This window comes from Ambystoma mexicanum, chromosome 6q (assembly GCF_040938575.1).
Source record: "Ambystoma mexicanum isolate Mex_15411 chromosome 6q, UKY_AmexF1_1, whole genome shotgun sequence".
NCBI classification, from domain to species: domain Eukaryota; kingdom Metazoa; phylum Chordata; class Amphibia; order Caudata; family Ambystomatidae; genus Ambystoma; species Ambystoma mexicanum.
The window spans coordinates 1,321,951,720-1,321,968,301 of NC_090937.1; the positions used below are offsets into that span (position 1 = coordinate 1,321,951,720).

Genomic DNA, 16,582 nt, shown 5'->3' on the forward strand with positions numbered 1-16,582 from the left:
TTCGCCCATTCTGGGAGAGGGAGGTCTGTGTCTGTTTTGCCTTTGGCGGGAACACTTGGGTGTCCCCACCTAGTCTCCAGTGTGTCTGGGCAGGCAGAAAGTGGGGGAGGAGTTTTTCACTCCCCTTCCCTTTGTCTGCCTGAGTGCCTGAATGGACCCAGCTCCCATTGGGGGGTGGGTAGGTCTGACTGTCCTTGCTGGACATCCACCCACCCCTCTCTGTAATCTGCTGAGAGAGATTGCAGAGAAGTGTGTGCTAAAACTGAATAAAAGGTGAGGTTCTTGAGGTGAAGACAAGTTGACCACTGGAACTTGAAGTAACTGATGAAGATGGTGACCAGAAGCACCTGAAGACCCTTAGCAACACTGTGAAGCTACCACTGCTGCGACAGATGAGCTCTGAATAGGACTCTTTTACCTTTGGCTGGTGGGACTTACCAGCCCTGAGACGAACTACAATCTGAGCCATCTCCCGAGGTGCTGTGCCTTTCCAGAGCTGCAGGCCGCGAATTCCAGGAGACCTCGGACCCAATCATAGTGCATCGTCTTGCCGAGGCCGAATCCGTCCAGGTCTTTGCTGAGCTCCAGGTGAACCTCCAGAGTCACAATCCGACTCGTCCAAGTCCCCTCACCAGAGTGCAGGACTCCAGGAATTGAAGAAAATTGACTGGGTGAATTTTGTCCTTTGTTGGTGCTGCAGAAAATGTGCCAAAACCACAGACTGGCCAGAGAAGCTGAAGAAATCCATACCAGAGGTCCTCTCTCTATCTCGAGACTGCTGCTGAGACATCCCGTTCAGTGTCCTGCCTTTCGTCACCAGGCCAAGGAATCCGGAGACCGGGTCTGTCGCTGCTGCACAGAGGAGAATCCAGCCACAAACATTTCTTCTAACCTAAGCTACTATGGTGTGAAAAGATATTGCTTACCTTAAACCAAGAAGTCGCTCCAGAGTGTTGGGGGGGCACGTAGAGGTGTCCAGGGTGTCCAATCTTACCTATGGTGCAAGCTGTTGGCTTGTGGCCCTTTTTCAAGGCCTTTAACAGGGTCTCCAATGTTGCGTTAATTCTTCAGCATCCCTAACCAGAGAATGAACGTGTCCACTGCAACGTTTGCTGTTCTGCTGCTTCGTAAGAACTTGAGCCTTCTCTGAACTGACTTTTGGATAGATTTAGAGATCTGACTTTTAAAGCCTTAGTTTGCCAGGAAAACACCTCTAGAACCTTACGCTCTGCTACTATTTGACTAACCAACCTTTGTCCTTCCTATAAGTCTTTATCTTATGTGGTTTTGCTAACTAAATACAATTACTGTATATCTTTGTCTGTGCGCGAGTGTGGGCTCATACAGATAATACGGTAGAACTGTCATTAGTGTCAAACTCTGCAACAATTGTACTGAGAGCAACTACCAACTAAGCAGTGTCCTTTGAAAAGTATTCATAAGTAATATTATGTATGTTGATTAAGTGATCTAAGTATTATAAGACAATTCTTGTGTAAATAATAAATATATATTTTAATATAAATGTATTGGTGTGTTTCTTTGGACTTGTGTACTAACTGAGTTCAGTGTACTTACCTACAGCTCACATCTTCCTCTTAAGATAATCCTGTCTGCTCTGCCACTCGTGTAATGGGGGTGTAGAGGTGCACTCAGTGAATACTTATGATTCAACTAATGTTCTTTGTTTGAAATGAATATGGCTGGGTTTTATAGGTGCTCCTAGTCAGATCTGCGCTACCAGATCTCAGTAAAACTTTAGAGGAGGTCCTTCGAAATCATCGAAGGGCAGACCAAGGGCACACTTTGCACAATATAATTGTGAAACACTGATACTGTGGTTCAAATTGTAAAAAAAAAAAAACTTCCTGTACTTTAGATTGAAAAGTTAGGAAAGAATGTACTTCTACATATTAACATAAATAATCAATGAACATATCTTGTGTACTTGTATAGCATAAATCACTGCACTCTTTTACTCAATTACATGTGTGTCATACAAACGTTATCAACATATTCTATATTAATCATCTTGTATGGTTCATATCTAGTGAACAAGATATCTCTATAGGGATGAATGTTATGGTTCTTGTAGAGATGGATTCTCTCTGACTAACGTCTCCTATCAGTTACTATGCGTTTCAGGCAAGTGTGCCCTTCTTCAGTTAAAAATATCTGGGGATGTGGTTGTGTTCTACAAATGAAAGTAGAAAATGTTTGGTCACAATGTTCTGTGGCTACTGGGTAAGCAAACCGTTTGTTCATTTTAGATGTACAGTAGATCCTTAAAACCATTGCCACTGTCCTTAGAAATCGGGATTGTGTGTGTCAAAAATGCCCTTTGTGTTTCGGGACTGGTTTCGCCGGTTCTGTAAATAAACATACATATATGGGGTGTTAGGTTTGATGTTTTAAGGCAGCCAGGTCGGTCTCGTGTGGGATCAGTCGCTTATAACAGTGCTGTGTCCCACATTGAAGCGACAATCATTTACCTATAGTTGTATATTTCATTCTTATCCATATGAATAATGTAGATTCACCCAGTTTTCATTCCCAATAATAATGTAACTGGGTTTCGTAATCTTCAAATCGCAGATGCCTGCAGGGTTTCTGCCTTCATCAGGGGAAATGCAGTCTACAGTGTCTGTGGACAATTGACTATATTAGATGTGAAAATCAGTCTTTATGATAGTAATGTTGCTACTGTATTGACATTTGGTCATACTACAGTAACCCACGTCTTTGTGTGCTTGCTCATGTCCCAGTTGTGCAAGTGTAAATACCTTGTATTGAGATGCTGTACTTGTACTCCGCCGTTCCCGTGGTCTTTGTTAGGGACGCTCCAATGTCGGCTCAGGCGCCGTCCTGTGATTCATACTTGTTAAATGCAACGCACTGAGCGGTAGTCCATCTATGGGAGAAATCTCGGTATTACTCTTTCGGGCGCAATGCTGAGCATGCTGCATAGCTACTGATTCTTTCAATAGATCGTAGATCCTGTGTTCAGTTTGAACAAAGCTTATCTTCGTTAACCTCATTCCTCGCGTTGTAATCCGCGTTCGCTTTGTCTTGCTTGCTTTTCCTCCCATCTCGTAGCATCTGATAAATTGCTAAGCAGCTGGTGTGCCTGCGTGTTTGTTCTTGTATCACTCAGTTCAGTGAGTAGGGTAAAGTAGAGCACCATCTTGGTATGTGTTTTCAGAATCGGGTTGAATTGCTGGATGGCATTGGGTTTGAGCCTGGGTTATAGATACTTTGCTTAACTCCAGAAAGGTTTTAAAAACGGGCAGCACACTATTCGATCTACATTATAAATCCTCAATATATCTCATACGTTTTGATTGAAAATGTGATGTTGATGTGGATATTTTAACTAATACCACATGGAAACCTTTTCAACTCAAGCTCACAGTTTAAATTGGTTGACTAACTACGTACATTATAGATAACAATTGAGGTCCCAATCCAAATTCATCCCTCGTGGATAAATTGTGTCCAATTATTCAATCCAGTATATTTCTCTTTGCTGGAGTAATCTGTCTGAATTGCTCCCTCTCCTGGGTACAGTGACATGTTCCAGAATAATTAATTGAATCGGGGCAATCGTGTGTTTTGTCAAGCCCAAACTTAAATACCTGGCGCATCTATTCCAAGTGGAAGAGGAGGGGCCAGGCGGTGTACACCATTGGAGAGACATACCTAAAGTTTCACCTCCCCGTGATCGTTCTAGGCCACCCAGCCAAAGCCCTTCTAGACTTGGAGAGTAAAAAAACAGTAATCTGGGCCAATCCAGTGGACACAGAGGAGCTCCACAGCAACTCTCTGAACCAAATCTTGTGTCCATTGAGCTGCTGATATTTATCCTCAAGCGACTATCAACATCAGCATCATGGGACTGACACTAGTACCAATGACGCACATTCCAGCACTCTCAGAGGTGGTTTCTTATAGGAACCGTTTTACTCCTTTTTGAATTGTATCCTATGCGTGTCCCTAGTGTGCAGATGGGTCTCTTGCAGCGTTACTACATGGGGTTGTTCCCTCGCAAGAAACCCCTCCACCTTCTTCCTTTTAATGGATGAATTAAGCCTCTTAACATTAAGTGAAAGCACCTTCACTGATTCCATGCTAGGCATATGAAGAGTTTGTGGGGTTCTCTTTTGACCCAGCGCACGGCCAACGCCCGCACGACTTCTGCCCCTTGAAGTGGGATCTCGTGCTGTGCCCTGCTGGCCGAACCCCCAAGTCTTGGAACTTGGATCTCCCCTCCCCCCACAGCCTCCATCTTGCCTCCCAACCACCCAATCCCCCCTTCCAGGTGAATCCGGCTGGCACCAGGCCCCCCTCGTGTTACCCAAACGAGAGCCAGACTCAATAAGTAACCCGAAATCACCCCACGCAGGATTTCCCATTCCAAGACCCCAGGCCTCCCCACTGCTCGTTACCGCTTCAACTGAACCACCCGCAACCAATTACACATCATCATTGACTGGTGCCCTCCCAGGGCTCAATTTTAGGCCACAAACTTCTTCTCAGTCGCTCAGGGCCCGCCCGCCGCCGTCGAGCAATCCACGTCAGCATTCTTGGTGGGTTTCCCGGTGGGGGGACCCTCCCTGCCCTTCCTCACTTGCTTGGGCATGACCGTGGACCATTCCCATGGCTTGCGACCCCCTGACGGTGCCGACGCCCCCTCCAGGGGGCTCGGGGTCTGCTCCTCCAGACCCAACAGGGCCATCCCTTGCTCGCAGGTTGTGATCTTGCAGCGGGAGCCCTGCCAGACAAATGACAGCCCGAACGGTTGGGACCACCTATAGCGGATATGCTGAGATCGCAAGTAAGATAATACCGGGCCCATCTGCCGCCTCTTGAAGAACGTTATCTGCTCCAGATCCTGGTAGAGGAAAATGTCGTGGCCATTGTGGGTGTGATGGTCGTGGCCCTTCTAGCCTTTTCCAGAACTTTCTTCTTTACTGCATACTTGTGGAAGGCCACCAGCACGTCCCGCGGCCTTGATCCCCGCTCCTGCCTTGGCAGACCCACCCTGTGAACTCTGTCAAATTGCATCTCTGGGTCCGACTCTGAATCTAGCAGAGCTGTAAATATCCCTTTCAGTGTTTGGGACAGGTCCTGATCAGTAATGTCCTCGGGTGGGTATATTCGCCCTTCTTGACTGATTATCCAAATCTTCAGCCTGGAGCTCCAGGTTTTATGTAGCTGCAGCCAGGGTTTCCAACAAATTGTCGACCTTCCTCGCGTCCTCTGTCAATTCCTGGATGGCTCGCTCATTAATATCCACTCTTTCTTCCACCTTGTTGATGCCCCTTTTAATTTCTCTTAGGCCTTCCGCCAGATCTTCTTTCAGATTGTCCACCTGTTTCTGCCCTGCTGCTGTGATTTTTTTTCCACCAGCTCACCCATGAATTGCGAGAGCATTGCCTGAGAGACTAGCCTATCATGGTCATCCCAGGAGGGCGGTGCCTCATTATCCTCTGAAGCGTGTCCCATTCCGTGGGCCTCCGCTGTCTCAGAGTCTTTTGCCTAAATTTTTGTGAGGGAGCCATCCATCCCTTTCCTGGGGCCTTTCCCCAGAGCTAAAATGTCTTTGCCCTTGTTTCTGGACATCACAGAGAGGGGGAGCTTAGGGGCGGCAAATGCTGGATTGTAGAAAGTCTAGTCCACTGTGAAGTTCCTTCCGGCGGGGAAGGGGGACCACCCTCCGCCGTGGGGGCCCACGGGGAGCACAGGTGCCGAAAGGACACCAATCGGGGGGGCCCAGGCACCCTCTCCCTGTCTAGATGACCAGCACCTCACTCTCGCTTAGTTCTGGAACACGGGGGAATATGCTCCCCCCAAACCCTTGTGGGTACGACCGGGTGGGCAGTACCTCCGTATACGGCGGGGTGCACTTTTGGTGATGCCCAAGGCACTTCCTACCTCAGTAGCGCAGCTAGCACCCCAGGAAATACCCGGAGCCGTTAACTCTGTCCCGCCAACCAAGTGGTCCCCAGATCTTCAGGCCTTGCCTAGGGCCACTCAGGTTGTTCGAAGCACTTTCCTGGGGAGTCAGGCCAGTCCCCGCCCCTGAGCGGCGCTCATCCCGAGTAGTCTCTCCCAGGAGCTACGCCGTTCCCACTGAGATGGGTGCACCCAGGGAGCCTTTAAAATATACTCCTTAGAATGTTCGTAGCTGCCACAGCGAAAGGTGTCAATATGAGCTAGAGCGTGCGGGCTGCTTGTGACTCAATGAGTCGTCCTCCTCCCTACCGCCCGCCTGGGCGCCCTCCGTACCTTCTCCGTTCCTGTTGCGGCCGATGCTGCGCTCACCGGGCGCCTCTACACCCCGGCGAGTGGGGTCAGACCGCACAGCCTGCTTCTCTGGCGTCGAAGGGGGCGCGCAAACCAGGCAGCGCTCCCCGGACCAGGTCCCGCTGAGTCTCCTCCCTGCAAGTCCTCTTCGCCGGCGCGCGGCGATCCTCTGAAGCGCCCTCCACGCCAGGCCTCTACACCGCACGGACACGGCCAGGGTCCTCCGCAGTGGAGCCGCCACAGCTCCCACGCCGCCACCCGCTCCACCTCCCCAGGGGCTGCCGTCTTTCCCCGCTCCAGCAGACTGGCTCTGCACGCCCGAGATGCCGGGGAGGGCTAATACTGCTGCAGGCAGTGTTTCAGGCTTTGGCTGGTCGGGAGCCCAGGATGCGACATCCTCAGCAGAGCGCGCCATCTTGGAATCCGCATCCCCATCATCTTGAGTTATAAAGCTGTGGGTATCTTACAAAAGTTAGACTATGTGGAGGGAGGTATCCATTAAAAGAACAAGTTACTTGCCTCCCATAATGTTCTTTTTGATTGCTACTGTATTCCTCCCATAGATTCTTCATCTCCATAACTGTCTTTTCTTCAATATTGATTACATTTTTCCTAGTGTCTGTGATTGGTGTTGAACTGGGAAAAGGGGCTGGCGGTGCTCCGTATACGTACTAAACACTCAATTTCAGGTGCTACTGGAATTTACTGAAGAGCTATTTGATGCCCTGTGGTGTCTATGAAACATCTTTCTGAACCTGCCTTTGCCTGAAGGGTGTTTCAGAATATGAGGAATCTTAAGGAGGAATACTGTATCCACCAGAAAGAATATTTCCAGAGTTAATCCACTTGTTCAGCCATCTTCTCAGATGTGCAAAATGGGAAATGCAGCCAGTTTCCTGCACAGTTGGAAACGGCTGCGGGAAAGAGCCTTAGGTTGAGAGGTGGACTCAGACTCCTGGGGAGCGCATTAGACCCTGCAAGATAACGTTGATTAACCTACATCAGTAAGAATATTTCAAAGAAATATGAATGTGGCTGGGTGGGCCTGCTATAGATGTAAAATCAGTTATGTAGCATGGTCTGATGTACAACTATACATTTCTGGAAACAGGGCTTGGAAAGAAGCAACCTAAATATGCAAACATATATATGTCTATGGAGCTGTCCATATATATTTCCATTTCAGGGTAAGGGGCATTATGGTTACAAAGCAAAACATAAATCATTCAGAAACCAGTTAGTTATGGTTTCCAAAGCAACCATAACTTGTCCACAGCCATGCACTGCTCATAACGTCAAACATTACTCATTTACATTGAGACTAGCCTTCTAGAAATAATGTATATGCTCCATCTGGGCACTGTTCTTCATTTGCCCTCAAATACAAATAATAACTTAACAAGCAATTAGGGGTACTACTATTTTTCCTTCATTTTACTTCCCTCATGCTGTATAGCAACTGTGGATAAGTGCAGGTAATGTTTGATATGTAATGGACAGTCTTTAGTGGTTTCCGAGTTATGGTTCCTTTGGGAAGCATTACTGGCACATTTTTGTGGTGTTGTTTTTTGGACTGCAACCATATTGTGCTTCAGCTAATGTTATTTTCTGTACTATGGTGTTTACTACTAAGGTTAAACCTACTTGACCGTAACATTTGTTTTCTAGTTTTTTTCGTCTCTTAATGATATACACTGACATAAACACCACTGCCAGCTGGACATGGCCAGAGAACACATATTGCCCGTTACACATTCCAGGAACCTCAAAGAGAATGTGAAGGCATCATGAAGTAAGACACAGAAAACAGGCTTAAAGTTTAAAACAAGATAATGTATTAAATGAAATGACAGGATGGTAGAAGGTGTAACGTGCCCTATGCTAAGGTGGGATTTCTCTATCTGAACAAAACGAAGGACAGTCTGAGTCTGAAAGTCTGTGCATGTACAAAACCTATCCTTGCCCTCACAACTAAAACTAAGCAATGTGGGATGTCAGTAATGAAAGAAAGTGTTCAACATAAAGTTCTGAATTTTATCCAGCTCTTATAGTCTTCTTCAGCTTCCCTTCCCCAGGTTCAAGAAAGTTCACAAGTTTTAAGATTACCCTTTCCAAGTTCAATGCCATACAGTCCCATGAAATCCTCGGGAGCTCCCTTCCTCAAGCCTCGATCAACACTGTTGAAAGGAGAGAGGTCTTGAGGCTCCGTCCTCAAGACAGCACTTGTAGTCTATCAAGTCTCAGGGTTCCCTTGCCCAAGACTTCAACATAGCATGCTATGGTTAACCTTACCAGTCTGCCTATAGTGCTTCTCCTTGGTCTCTTTCACAATGTCTTTTAGTTTTCCTCTTTTAAGGCTCACTGGTCTAGGTGCAGTTGTCCACACGGTCCACCCATCACAGGTTGCGCAACCAGGAAACCCCAAGCTCTCCAGTTCACATAAGTTAATCTACACTCGTTCCTGTGTACAGATTCACATTAATATGCAAAGTCTCAGCCTGTTGACTTTAGGGGCAACTTCACACTTTCCTGGTCTCTCCCAGTTAGTCTCTTGGGTTTGGCCCCACTTGTCACACCTCACTTGTCGGGCTTTGCCCATGTCACACTGTTTCCAGTTATAAAGTTCACTTTCTGGTGGTCTGGTTCATACCCCCTTCATTACACTTCACATTTGCACTATTTTCTGCATAATGCTTTTCAAATGGTTACTTTCCTCTTGACTTCTGTTTGGTATTAGCATTACCCATAAAACATAAAGGTCTGTATTCTATATGCCTACTTTGGCTTAAGTTCCAATTTTCATTCAGTTCTATATTCAATATATATAGTTCAGCATTGTTTGAATGTTTGCACCCAGTTCGGTATTCAATGTAAGTATTTCCAGATTGCTTAAAGTTTTCAGCCCGCTCGGTGTTCAGTAAGTCTTAACCGGCACTGTGTTACTTACGCGCAGTGCCTTAACGGCGCCCCAGCTCCGGGTGACTCTCCCGACGCTCACCGGTCTCTGGCTTCCTCTCTGGCAGTTCCGGCTGCGTTCTTCTTGCTTTGACGGTCGGCGGACCAGCTCCTGCGAGCCCCGCTCACACTTCTGGTGCTCTGCAGCACCTGCCGATGTCTCTGCCTCCTCCTCACGGACACGGGTGGTGTCCTTTTTCTCCTGCCTGTTCCAAGACGCTGCTACACGCAGCCCAGTAAGGAGGCTGCCCCTTCTGTGGAAATCCAACGGTCCACATGGCCTGGGGCTACACAGTTTTCCTGGGCTTCGGCCAGTGTCCTAGCTTTCTGTCAGGCCCCACCATGGCTGCCTCCTCAGGAGGTGGGTCCCCTGCTGGCATCTTCCACACAGGCCTCCCTGTCTCTGTCCATGTTGTTTCACTGGCCTCCCTTTATACACCTGTAACCCTTGAATAGGTTGCAGGTGTGGATTCACCATCAGACTTGCCTGAACATAGTTAAAGGGGCATGCGTGACCCTCACAGTTCTTTGCAGGCATCTTCCTCTTCCCAGTACCAAAGTGGTAAAATAAAGGTGTAGTGTTCATTACTCTGTCTCCTCTTCTTCGTCCCAGTTCTTTCAAATGTCAAATAGGGGGCAGTGAGGGGAGCTGTTCTACAGTAGCCGGGGAGGGCTAGGTTGTTCCTCAACAGGGACAATGGGATACCATATCTCACTAGAGGGCATACCACTCCCAATCCTCAAGGGCCCACCACCCAGGTGATCCTCCCTCGCTTCTCTGCCCACAGGGTCAGGATCCAAAAGCGATGGCCTTCCCCAGGCCACCTGAGAAGAGGATCCAGGGGGAATAGGAGTGAGAATACCCGTGGATTTCTCACAAGAACCAATGTGCCCAGTCGACACTGCTTGCAGTAGACCTTGCGCCCATACCCTGGGCACCTCAAAGACTCCCAATGTGTCGACTGAGCGTGAACTCCAGTGAACATTCTGTCCACGGAAACAATGAACAAACTGACAGTGCACCACTTAATTTAACTGTCAGGTTTGCGGATTTTAATCTTGGAGTGGTCTACAAATTTGGAGTTGAGCCCACAGACCATATTAATAGATCTGATATTTTATTTTGTTTAAAAGGTGCAGATTCTGCAGCTCTAAAGCACTCGTTAGCCTGGGGTATGGCGCAGAGGGATAGGGCCCCTTTTCAAATGTTTATCATTCTGTAGACATGCTGGCGAAGACCTTGGATCTAAATGGTGGTCAATCCAGATTCATGATCGTGGAGACTACCGACAAGTTCAGTGTGCGAGTTGAGTTGGAGCAAGGCCAGCTTTTCCAGCAGTTTCCCCAGTAAGTGGGTGATTGAAATAGGGCGGTAGTTGGATTGACAGGTAGGGTCTGCTGAAGGCTTTTTATATAGTGGGCGCACAAGGAAGTGCTTGATGGAGGAGGCGAATGAGCCAGTGGCGGAAGAGTGGTTGCGAAAATCACTGAGAGCCAATGTTGTCCTTGAAGGTTCTGGACGAACGGGGGGAGGGGGCCTGTTTGGAAGAAGCCTTCATAGAGCGGACAACTCTGGTAACTTCTTCAGGTGTGACAGGGGTGAAGGAGGAGGAGGAGTGGCCAACTGAGGCAAGGGGGTGTTGGATGGATTTGGTGGATGAGTAACAAGGGTGTTCAAGATGTCCTGAGTTTTGGTGGCGAAGTGTGTGGCCAGTGTATTGCAGAGGAGCCTACGAAGGAAGAGGGGAGGACGAGACTGCTGAAGGGTTGGCTGGATCCCTGCAGATTTTGAAAAGTTCACCTGTGTTATTGGATGCACCTGATGTTAGGCAGAATCCTGTGCAGTGCCCTTAGCGACCACTACACACAATTAAGAACACAGGTGGCAATGCAAGTTTTACCTTTGGTACAAGCCTGTACTACTTTGTCAGAGTGGAGGCAGTGGCGGAGCATGCAGGCCTATCTCAAGAGTATATGAGCAGTAGCAGAGATTACACAAAGGGACCACAATTACTGTGACTCAAGCAAACACTGACTCAAGGTTTCAGGTTGAAAAATATAAGTACATTTATTTTTAAACCATTAGTTATAAACACAACACTTCTATTAAACTTAAACACAAACCACACGTCAAATATACTACAACTAACCAATTCACTTTGTACAGTATGGGCCTCATTACGAGTCCGGCGGTAACCGTGGCGGTAAAACCGCCTGGTTACCGCCGGACTCGTATTACCATTCCGCCTCCGTGATTCCCGGAATTACCGGGGCATTACAACCCCGGTTTTCCGGGAATCACGGAGGCGGAATGGTGTAAATCCCCATTCCCATTGAGTCCTGTGGGACTCAATGGGAATCGGGATCATGGAAACACCGGCAGCATCTCGTAATGCTGCCGGTGTTTCCTCGTCCGCCTGCATGCGGGAGGTGTTAAACCCGCCAGGTCAGACCTGGCGGGAACATCACCTCCCGCCTGCAGGGGTCGGGAACAGGCGGTCCGGAAACAACGGTGGCGGCGGGTTTACCGCCACCATTATTTCCGGACCGCCAGGGTCGTAATGAGGCCCTATGTCTCAAGGTAAGTACCCTGTATTTGAATGAACCGGTGTTATGAACAAAACACGTTACCGTGAATACGATTGCGATCACTTTTTGCAGTTTGGTCTACTAAATGAACGCGTATCCGTGACATGAAATGCTACCGGGGCAAAAACACACTTAGCACCCGAGATACCCAGAGGGAGTTGGAGGCAAAAATCACAGGCAGTATTTTGGTTAGGCCGACAGAATTGAGAAACACTCAGAGACAAGAGTTCAAAAGTCAAAGGGCCGGAGCCAGGGTCAAGTGATACCAGGGGCCTGTTGCCGAAGATCACACAGTCAGATAGTCCACGATTCAACCATAGCCAAGAGTACTTCGATATTGTCAATGTTCGGAAGCAAAAGTTATAAGAAGGAGGGAAGACAAGGACAAGCCTTGGAAATGAAGAACAGGGGTTCACCCAGTTTCCTCCAGCAGAACACAGTACCTTATACCAATGGTACAGCTGCGGCCCTGGCAGTTGTTCCTGTTGGTTTCCCGCAGACCCACGATTCCTGGAGCTTCGTTGTGATGGAGGACGTCTGAAGGGGGTCTGCACCACACAGGGATGAAGCCGGCAGCAGCGACGACGAATAAAAGGTGCGCTCTTTTAAAACAGCAGAGGCTCTTCAAATGGCTATCCGGACCACTACAGCCGTGTGCAACGATTTCGACCAAAGTGGACGATCCTCTGGCTGTGGAAGATGAGCTGGTTATCCCCACCAGGCTCAAGGGAAGAAGACTCCGGACTGGATCTTCTCTGAGTCGTTGAAGGGAAGATAGCTCAGGACTGCAGATGAGCTTCACCAGGATGGGATAGTTGCAGCAGCCATAGTTCTCTCCGCTTCTCTTTGGTTCCTTGTAGTTCCAGTGGTGACTTTCTGACTTCTAGCCCAAGAGACCTGCCTTTTATGCGCAAAACCCCCATTCACACAGCCTGGTTGTCAATCACCCAGCAGGGGGGTTGTCCAGCCCGGACAACCACCTCAGCCAATCATGGCAAAGTGAGACTTGGGTTTCCTAGGATACCCTGTGCAGGGGGTGACTACACCCCTCCCTCACATTCAGCCCACCTGGACACCCAGGTGCCTGGTGGAGGGCTTCTGAGCAGAAACCCACCAAAAGATGGTGAACAAAAAAGGCGAACCTAGTTTGCCGCGCAAAGAAAAACACAAGAAGGACTTTAACAAAAAGAAATGGTGAATAAACCCAACCGGAGCCAAAAGAAAGACGATTTGGTCCAGCGGGTTTATGTTCGAGGCTAATATAATATCCAAGAACACTACCACGTTTATCTAGTATAATCGCGGTAGGAAAGCTAGGGTAGATACCACTGCCACCAGCCAAGTCTAAATGTTAAAAGAGCAAAACAATGCTCTAGGAGGTACAGATAAAAAGGGATACAAATTAACCCTTTCCAGTACTCCATGGAAGATGGGGTGTACTGTATCTGTGGTAGATTGACTAAATAAAGTTAATGGCAACTTTACCCTTTTCTGGGGGACTGTAGTCAGCCTCAGAAATGGAGTCGCGGGAAGTCTCAAAGACAACCCTGTGCCACGGCACTGAAGGTGCTGGGTGACACACAAAAAGAAGGGGGATACTGAAGTGGTGTACTTCAGAGTCCACAATCATAAAAACAGAGAAATACACATGGTAAAACATAGGTAAGAGTGGGGGGAAAAGCTCACACTCTTACCAAGTGGAAAAGAAATAAACTCCTGAAGTCCAGCAAAGATGCTGGGGGACTCGCTACGTGAGGGAAATTAGCCATAAATGAGAATTCTCCCTAACTCCTGATACCCGTGCCTGAATGCGGGCCCTTTTCTTGGCACGGATGGCAAGTCGGTATTGCCTTCGGGACAAGCGGCAGGCCAGTTTTTCAGAGGGTGAACCTGAGGTTTGCCACTTCCGTTCCGCTGCTCTGCACTTTTGTTTCATGGCTGCAAGTTCGTAGTCATAACAGGTGTTAAGCTTGGAGACAGGTTTCAGGCGGGTCCTCATGACTGGTGCAAGCATGTCAAGAGTATTGGCGATTGCTGAGTGGAGATCCTGAATAGAGTCTGAGGTAGGGGGGAAACGGGATGAAGGTAGAAGCAAAGGCAGCAGCTGACAATTGTTTCATCGTGCGAATGTTCGAGAACGAGGTTGGCAGGGCTTTTGAGGGTGCAGTAGGATGGTCGAAGGGACCCAGGTGGGAGGAGAGGAGAGCATGATCTCACCAGGAGAGATAGGTGACCAGACAGGGAGCGAACGAGAGGTCGGAGTGGATGATGGCATCCAGGGTGTTTCCAGCCAAATGGGTTGGATCGGAGGGGAGTATGGAGAGGGAGAGTGAGGCGCAGAGGTCAATGAAAAGAGTGGATGCTGAAGCAGAAGCGCCCAATTGGATGTTGATGTAACCCAAAAGGTGGCGGTTGGAGGTAGATGAAAGTGAGAAGGAGCAGAAATCAGCCCATACAGAGAGGAACAGGGTGGTAGCGCCTGGAGGTAGATTTAGCAATGGTCAGAGAGGAGGAGGGAGAGATGACCAATTTGCAGACCAGGCTTCCGAAGGAAATATAGAGTTGGGAAGTATAGAGACATCTGGTGAACTTTCCCTGGATTTTACTGTATTGTTGATGATTAATGGCAAAAGCTCTCTATCAATCAACATCTAGATTTCCCCTCTCTCCTACCATGTCCCTATTCACTCCCAAACCTCTCTTTATTGTTGATTCCACGGCCCATTTCTTAGTTGTTACTGTATGTTTTCACAATTATAGTTACCAATGCCTTTGTGATCTGTCCCTGAATATTCTACCACTTCTATGAGAGGAATATTGTTTGATATTGGTATCGTTTTGGTTTGCACCTTATTGCGCTTCATATTTTTCTTTCTTACTAACAATAAAATATTTAATGCTCATATTTCCTTGGATTCTTCTTGGATCTCTGTTCTTATGTGTGGTATTAAAGGTTCTTTGAAGATTTTGAGCACTACTTAAAGTGTTTTGTTCTGTTTATTTCAGGTCAAAAACTCAAAATGCAACTTCAATGAAGCGTAGGAGAGAAGCTAGTCCCCAAGCTGTGAAATCACGAGGCCAACAGACACCAGAAGAAACGCAGATAAAAAGGAGACGACCACAGTGATTTATTTTTGTAACATTCATTTTTTAAGTAGCTAATAAGAATACTCTAATTTGGGACCGCAATATGTTATTCAATACCCCTAGAATACAAAGGTGTTTTAAATTCATGTTTTACCTTTTCTCTGTGGTTTGTCATTTTCACTAAATAATTATACTGTATCTCAATCAGTACGGAAAGGATTTTGTTAGCTCAGTGTCTTCGGTACTCTGCACCTTTTAACTCAACTGATTTACAAGCTTGCAGGACAGTGCACAGTGAGGATGATATGATTTGTATAGTTATGTATATGTGTACAGTTATGTATAGTTACACTCGGAACATGAAGTATAACACACATGTCGTTTATTTATGCATTACATTTTGTTTTTTGACAAATTTGTACTTTAGGCATTGATAGAAATCCATTTGAGCCTAAATTCATTGCAACTCTACTGTACATAAAATCCCTATGAAACAGTTTGTCAATAGGATCCTCTATCTGAACATTCATTAAGTCTTCCATGGCATATTGGCAGAGTCTATGCCATAGTTTTAATTGTAAACATCACTATTCACTGAAATAGTATTGTTGCATGTTTGAGGCACTGTTATTAAATATGCCTTCAATACCTATTGTTCAAATGATTATAGTTAAATTGCCAATGCTTGATGTGTTATTAGGCCTTTCTTTCTTAACATAGTAAGAGGATTATTTCATTCTCGGTTGATATTTGTTTGCCTCTGTAATTTATTTATAATTTTAAAAGCCTGCAATACTAGCTTAGATGAGACCAAATATCTTTACAGCTGGATTTGGCTCAAATGAGATTGACCAATTTCATAGAAACCAACTACATTGTGTCAGTCTCAAGATGGAGACGAGTAGACATTTAGCTTTTAATTTTTTAGAATGTTGCATTTTCTTTCTTTGAAGAAACATTTAAAGGTTTAGGTTTGTAAATATTTGTTGACATATTTTTAGTTTACTGAAGCAAAACTTTCTTTGGTAAAAAGAACAATGAGGCTTCAGTATTTATGTTATGTATTATATACATAGTTTGCTAAATTAAATCTGGTATTATCTCCAGAATATTTTTCCAAGGCGCACTCTTTTTCATTTCTGGTGAAGCTGTATTTTCATGACTGCTCTTTATTATTGTTTGTTTTTTGCAATGTTTGATGTTGCCAAAAGAACGTGATAATAATCAACAGTTTGATGTATACTTCTGCTTTTAATTTAAATCTGCATTCTTGGCAATGTATATTTTACTGGAAAAGTATTGTACAAGAGTGCCCACATCAAACGGTGCTTAGTTTCTTACTGAATTTGTAAATGTATATACTATAAAATATTTTTTACAAATTCTGTTGTGGTTTATTTTATTTAAATCACCTTCCAATAGCGATATATGAAATGTGTATGCCATCCACTATAAACATCCCAGAAAATTGGTTAAACTTGTAGATAGAAGCAGGATGCGTTGTTTGGCTTTCCACACACCCATTGACCACCCATAACCCTGATAATCCATATGATCATTGCCACCCATGGCAAGCCCAAACCCCTGCAACTGGGGTTCCTCTATATGTACATCTTCAGTGAAAACCTTACTTGAAGTCACATTG

General features: G+C 46.4%; 1 protein-coding gene across 2 annotated transcripts in view; it reads left to right on the plus strand.

Annotated features, from left to right (window-relative positions):
• Positions 1-16,319, plus strand: part of BOD1L1 (biorientation of chromosomes in cell division 1 like 1) — a 926,227-nt gene extending 909,908 nt beyond the window's left edge. For both annotated transcript variants that reach the window (XM_069631944.1, XM_069631943.1), the window contains exon 21: positions 14,857-16,319. In XM_069631944.1, coding sequence (XP_069488045.1) covers positions 14,857-14,977 — 121 coding nt within the window. In that variant the 3' untranslated portion in view covers positions 14,978-16,319. The remainder of the gene's footprint in view (positions 1-14,856) is intronic.
• The last annotated feature ends 263 nt before the right edge of the window (positions 16,320-16,582 follow it).